This window comes from Microtus ochrogaster, linkage group LG2, assembly GCF_000317375.1.
Source record: "Microtus ochrogaster isolate Prairie Vole_2 linkage group LG2, MicOch1.0, whole genome shotgun sequence".
Taxonomy (NCBI): Eukaryota; Metazoa; Chordata; class Mammalia; order Rodentia; family Cricetidae; genus Microtus; species Microtus ochrogaster.
The window spans coordinates 32268669-32275995 of record NC_022028.1 but is presented as its reverse complement, the minus strand read 5'-3'; the positions used below and the strand labels follow the sequence as shown (position 1 = coordinate 32275995).

Below are 7327 nucleotides of genomic sequence, written 5' to 3'. Positions count from 1 at the left end.
CCAGGCTGGTCTCGAACTCACAGAGATCCGCCTGCCTCTGCCTCCCGAGTGCTGGGATTAAAGGCGTGCGCCACCACCGCCCGGCTAAGTCTTTCTATTCTTGAATTGCTCATTAGCTCCCAATAAAAGCAAAAGCTTATTGATAGGAATCCGTGATTCTGTTCATGATGATGCAATATACACATCTGTGGTTAGTGGTTAGACTGTCAACATTCTGCAATGTCTAAATAGAAACCCTAACTTTAATTTCTTAGTAGACAAAGAACTTAAACATATTTTCAAGAGTTTATACTTAGAAATACTTACTCTAAAAACTCACTAACAATGTATGTCTGCATCATTTTGGGAAAGGAACCAATGCGTACCACATGCACATTAATGCATTTTCATCCACAGTAAGGCAGTACGGCACACTGCTTTGTGCAGTCGTTCTGATTTTACTCTCTAGCACTATGCACAAACACATGCATATTCACACACACACAATTAACTTTTTCCACTTTACCATTTTGATACCCTCCCCACGGCACAGCATTTCGTACTTCTGTCTCTCTGGCAGGTAATCCACAGCAATCCCTTTTTTCTTTGGTGTACTTTTCTGATCAGACTGGTCACCTGAAGCAGATTTATTGGTATCTTTTTCTTTAGTCATTATGTACTCAAAATATCTTAAGTTACCATTAGCTCTCTGATGTTCAGGATCTATTAGAGAGAAATAAAAGAGTGTACATGGTCAAGTTTTCAGTTGTTCAATCATCAAAAAACTGTAATATAAACACAGGGATCTAAAGTTTATCTTCCTAATTAAAATGCTTTTGAGAAAGGAGGCACTAATGAAAGTTATTAGTACCAAAATAAGTGTAACTAGCACTGCCCTAGTCAATCAGGACATAGAGCTACCCTGGACAGAAACAGTTTTGAACTTTTAGGCAGCAATTACTGCTTCTACTTTGAGAACTTTACTGACCAGCCCCAGAACAATGTTCAATCTGGTGTCAACACTTTAGATCCTTACTCAGCTGGGCATAGTGGTGCATGCTTTTAATTCTAGCACTTAGGAGGCAGAGGCAGGAGGATCTCGAGTTCTAGGCCAGCCTGGTCTACAGAGTGAGTTCCAGAACAGCTAGGGCTACAAGGAGAAATCTTGTCTCAAAAAAACCAAAAAGAAAACAAAACAACAACAAAGTTCTTACTCATCCATGTATTTTAGGTAATGGGAAGGATCATTTTGTGGCTACAAAGCAATCACTGTGGTAAAGACAAAGCAGACCCACTTCATAACTAATATTCACCACAGACAGATAAGTTTACATCTGAGGGCTGAGTAGATGTCAGCTCTAAATTTCTAAGTGTGAAGGAAAAAGGAAACTGAAGAGATGTAATTTTCGAACATGACAAATTCACTAACTGCCCCAGAAATTACTAGTGATAATTTTTAGCTACATTCTAGTAAGTAAAAACCAATCCAAGCAACCACAGAGATAAAAATAAAAAGAACAGGAAGCAGAGGCATCACTTGTAGCATTAATCAAAGTGTTCGGTCTGTAAATTATTTGTAGTTCTTTTGAAACAGATCATAGTGTATGTTATGACATATAATAATAGAGAAAAATAAATGTGTATAGTGAGGGACTATATACTATGATGGAAAAAAGTTGACTCTTTTTCTATATTAATAAATTTTCTACATAGAATATGAAGTATAATTTAATTTAAAAAAACAAAAGAAAGATAAATGTTATTGAACTAATATCTTGATTTATTCATCTAACTAAGAAATAAACCAATTATCATAAAGCTCACTTTCAGAAGATCAATCTTTTGGAATAGTCTCGCTTTTCTAACATCTATCATCTTTAAGATTTATTTATTATTATGTATATAAGCATTCTGCCTGCATGTATGCCTGCAGGTCAGAAGAGAGCACCAGATTTCATTAGGGATGGTTGTGAGCCACCATGTGGTTGCTGGGAATTGAACTGGAAGAGCAGCCAGTGATCTTAACCTCTGAGCCATCTCTCCGGCCCCCAACATCTATCATCTTACTCAGGTACACATCTTTAATCAAAGTACTTGGGAGACAGACGCTGATGGATCTCAGTGAATTTAAGGGCAGCCTGGTCTACAAAGAGAGTTCTAGGACAGCCAGGGCTGTTACACAGAGAAACTCTATCTCAAAAATTCAAAAAAAAATTTATTAAATATACTTTCTTCAGAATTTATTATTTTATATATTCTGAGATTCCATTTCCAAAGATTTCAACATAGCAGATCTTGGGTAGAAATCAAGGAATTCTGGGAAGCTGGAGAAATGGGTCAGGAGTTAAGAGTACTGCTGCTCTTGAAAAGGGCCAGGGTTCAGTTTTCAACACCCACATACTTTCAAGGGGATGCGATACCATCTTCTGGCCTAGTGATACACCTACACACATGCAGGTAAATACTCATACACATAAAATAAATCACTTTAAAAATTTGCATATCATTTTCCTAACATTTTGAATATGAAATGCAAAAAAGAATAATGTTCTTCAAGGAAAGTGGTTAGCAATTACTATGGCTACATGGTAAGTAAATTTTCAACTGAGTTCTTCATCTAGATTTGACCTATTTCTTTATTCATTATTTTGTTTTTTGGAGAGAAGGTCTCACTGTATAGTCCTGGCTGTCCTGGAACTCAAGATGTAGATCAGGCTAGCCTTAAATTCACAGAGATTCACCTGCCTCTATCTCCCATGTGCTGGAGATTCAAGGAGTGCACCACTATCGTCTGGTTGTTCCAGTTTCCTCCAGTTTCCCGGAGGAAAGAGAATGGCAGAGGAACACAGCGACTGCTGTGATACCATTAGGTGAAAACTCAGTTACTGCCTACTTTGAGGGTAAGTGGTGAGAAGACAAAGGACTTTGGCGGGACAAGTGCTAGACTTCTGGTGAAAGACACATGGCTGTGTGGTTGGAGACAAGTAATAAGCGGGTAAGTGTGCAAATGTCATAAATTAAGCCAAATAACATACCTAGTTCAAGAAGCTTCTTTGTGAGCAAAAGTGCCTTATCCAGGTCTCCCTGCTGGTACACAGCATAGCTCAAATAGTCTAGAACAGAGACTTTGTCTATGGTGGAAACCTCGCCTTCCTCCAGCTGCATTAGCGCTTGCTCCATCCACAGTTCTGTGTGGTAATAATCTGCTTCTGTATAGGCCACTTTGCCCAACTCAAAGCAGTCCTCAGCCGTTAGGAAAGACTTGTGTATCACTCCTACAAATAGAAAACACAGAGCATTGGCAATCTTCATATTGTACTGTACTTACATAAACTTTCCAAGTGCTACTTCACTTTGATTTGAACTTCTTAATAATCCAGTATTAAGAAAAGCAATAATCAGTTCGGTGTGGGTAGCACCATCTTTAATCCCAGCACTCAGGAGGTAAAGTCAAGCAGTGAATTCTCTGAATTCAAGGCCAGCCCAGTCTATATAGTGAGTCCAGGACTGTCAGAGCTATACAGAGAGACCCTGTCTCAAAACAAATATACAATAAATTCAAAACAAAAATTAGCCTAATTTTATAAACAAACAGAATACGGTGTGACAGGATTACACAGCTGGTACAAGGGATGTGCCTCAAGTGCCTAAGGCCGAGGAGATGGCTCAGCAGGTAAAGGCACTAGCTCCAAGCTGAAGACCTAACTTCCTCCCTGAAACTCAGCAGAAGGAGAACTGACTCACAAGTTCCTCTGACTTCCACATGCATGCCATGGCACCCATATGGCATCCACACAAAACTGATGTAAAAAAGTGAAAAAACAAAAAACAAAAACCAAGATTTAGATGAAATCATATAGCATATGTTATTAATATCCATTTATCAAGTATATATGAAGCAGATGAAGTTACCAAAATGAAACATAAATCAAGATAAAACAACAAAACTGCTATCTATCTTATGCCTAAGGAACAGTCTGAAAAAGAAGATGAACGGAAAGATGCACCAAAAGAAAAACAAACCACTGACTAGTTTATCCTTTTAAAAAAGTCTTTTTGTTTCTAATTTTAGTGATTTGGACCTTCTCTCTCTCTTTTAATTAATTAAGAGTTTACCAATCGTATTGATCTTCTCAAAGACCTAACCGTGTTTCATTGATTCTCTGTATTGATGCTGTTGTTTCTATTTGACTGATTCAGCCCTGAGTTTAATTATTTCTTATCATCTACTCCTTTTGAGTGTTAGTTTCACTCTTGGGCATATACCCAAAGGACTCTACATTAAGAGACACTTGCCCAACCATGTTCACTGCTGTTCTATTCATAATAGCTAAAAATTAGAAACAGATGGCTATCAGCAGATGAATGGATAAAGCAAATGTAGTACACTACTCAGCTTTAAAAAAAACAAAACAAAACCCACACAGCCAAATGGATGAAGCTAGAAAAAGAAAAAAAAAACCAAACAAACAAAAAAAAAACAAACCCAGACCCGAAAAGACAAATGTGGTATGTATCAGATTATATGCAGATATTAGCTGTTACATCAGTTTAACTGCAGATGTTAGGTACAGAATAAGGGACTAGTGGGAAGGGTAGTCATAGATGTACAGGGGTGGGGGGGTGGAGCAAAGACAACAGGAATAGAGTATCGAACAGGGAAAGGGAGGGAAATGGAGTTAAAGCAGAGAATACAGGGAATGCTTCCCAATGGCGCCTCACTGGGTACACAAACCACACTTAAGGGTGGGCCCCATGCCCAGCAGCAGATGGTGAACACAAATGAATGCAAGAGAATTTTGAAGGTTTTCCCCTCATATGCTTTTGCTGGGGCTTACAGATCTTTTGCTTAGATGTTATGGTTTCCAATTGTGTTTTTCTGGTTTCTATATGTGTGCAAATGTGTGTCTCAGAGTTTCTATGTGCTTCTTGTGGGGTTTTTTTTTCTGCCCCCCCATTTGTTTTGTCCTATTTTGGTTCTTATCTTTTTAGATGCCTGTTGCATTATAATAGGAGAGAGAAAGAAAGGGTGTGAATTTGGGTGGGAGGGAAAATAAAGAAGGATTCTGGAGGAGCTGGGAGATAGGAAACTAATCAGAATATACTATATGAAAACATTTATTTTCAATAAAATAACAAAAAAATTCTGTTAAATTTATACATTACCCTAGTGAGGGAATGAACCCACCTACAGTAGGCAGCTCTCCCTATTTCAATTTAATAATAAAGGCAATCCTCCACAGGCAAGCCCACAGGCCTATCTCTTCCCAGGGCACTGTACTTTGGTCAAATTGACAATTAATACTAACCAACAAGCTGATAAAAGAAAACCCTGCTATACATCCCTGTATGGTCTGGTACTTATGTTATATATGCAGGTTGGCCTCAGATTCATGGTAATAAAGTTTCAATGCTGAAACTGGCAGGGGACACATTTAACCACAGCAGATATTAAAATCCTAATAGTTTAATGTGATATAATTCCAGAAACCGAACAGTCATATAAAATGTTGACCCTCATTACTGTGCTGCTGGTATATGTCTAAAATGAGTTCACAATTCAGCAAGCCTAAGTGTGTTTTGGGGCCATGCAAAGCACATGGGGGGAGTATGTACATCAACACACGAGACATCACAGTAACAGTCTGTAAATGACAACATTCTGGCAGTGTTGTATGAATAAGCATAATGATAAAGGGCGGCAGATCTTCAGCTCTTCTGCTTTGGTAAAGTGATTATGAATGTTTTAGTTATTATCTATTCACAATTATTACAGAAGACTGTCTGGGAATTGGGTTTTTGAAAAAGAAAGAAAAAAAAAAGACAACACAGCACATGAAGCTGAGATTATTCCACGGCTGGCATGAAGGAAACAAGAACAAATGGGTGAGAAAATGGGGGAAATGACACAAGCCCTCTAAGGCACCGTGTTTGCTCACCTAGTTAGCCTCATGTCTCACTGCTCTCACCAACCACACCCCATGCCTAACTCATGCATGTTCCACTGGAAATGTGCTAAACCACACAAAGTTCTTGTTAGCCCGTGTGATACATTAATCCCAGTACTCGGGAGACAAAGGCAGAGGCAGACGCAGAGGGATCTCTGGGTTGAGTCTACAGAGCAAATTCCAGGACAGTAGGGTCTACACAGAGAAACCCTGTCTCAAAAAGCCAAAATCAAATCAATCAAACAAGCAAAAAAAAAAAAAAAAGTGTTTGTTACTTATCTGAGTAAGATAGGTTCTCTCCCTTCTGGTCTTCAGATATGTTCCTTCTGTCTAGAACACTTTTTCCTTGCCTACTCCTGTCCACCTCCTTAACATTCTCCTGGCTAACACTTTCTTCATTAGACCTCAATTATTTTAATAGGTCTTCCATAAAGTCATTTTCACATGTATGAAGCCCAGAATTAAGATCCCTTCTGTGTGCTCCTACTATATCTGGAAGTTCTCCCTTCCTGGCATTCATTATCTTAAGAACAGAAGTGCCTTAAATGACAAAGGTATTGTCTTGTGCATTATATAATTTTTGTACTGATCTTAGTGTTGTAATTTAAAAAGCAGCATGCAAGAATGCAAGAGAAAGATGCAATACAACAGAACTCACATGAAGGAGTTTTTTATTGGAGGAAGGGAATGGAAAAAGCGGGGAGGGGAGGTGGGAAATGGGCCTCTGGGGATCGGAGTGGCAGAAGAGAAGAGAGAGAAAGACAGGCAGAGAAGCAGAGAGCAGAGAGAGGGGAGGATGGAGAGAGAGAGAGATGGGAGGTGGGCAAAACCCACCTTTTAAAAGGGAATGCAGTGAATGCGTACAGGAGGTGCTCTTAGTGGCTGCAACTGAGGATGTATCCTATCAGGACCCCAAGGGCAGGCCAGCACAGATGCCTGATTATTAATACTTAGTAACTGTACATATGACATAATTAATGCCTATTGAATGTGGGATTGTAAACCAGAAGCCAAATTTTAAATGTTATAATCCTATCAAATGATGTAATGCAGTTAATAGAAATAGAAAATAGAATAGAAACCTGATCACTCCAGTAAGTATGTTTATTAAAAAAATCTTACTTAATATAAAATATTAAATTTTACCATCCCACAATGTATACCAAATGAAAAAAAGATGTACAAAAAAAAAAAAAGCATCTTTAGCCAGGTAGCAGTGGTGCACACCTTTAATCCCAAAACTGTGAGGCAGAGGTAGGTGGATCTCTGTGAGTTAAAGGCCAGCCTAGTCTACTGAGTGTCAGGACAGCTAGAGCTACATAAAGAGAAACTCTGTCTCAAAACGGAAGGAAGGAAGGAAGGAAGGAAGGAAGGAAGGAAGGAAGGAAGGAAGGAAGGAA

The 7327-nt window shown here is 38.7% G+C and overlaps 1 protein-coding gene across 3 annotated transcripts in view; it reads right to left on the bottom strand.

Annotated features, from left to right (window-relative positions):
• Nucleotides 1–7327, bottom strand: part of P4ha1 (prolyl 4-hydroxylase subunit alpha 1) — a 57238-nt gene that overhangs the window by 25484 nt on the left and 24427 nt on the right. For all 3 annotated transcript variants that reach the window (XM_005360049.3, XM_005360050.3, XM_026785709.1), the window contains exons 6-7: nt 3015–3254; nt 506–702 (exon numbers count right to left, since the gene is read on the bottom strand). In XM_005360049.3, coding sequence (XP_005360106.1) covers nt 506–702; nt 3015–3254 — 437 coding nt within the window. The remainder of the gene's footprint in view (nt 1–505; nt 703–3014; nt 3255–7327) is intronic.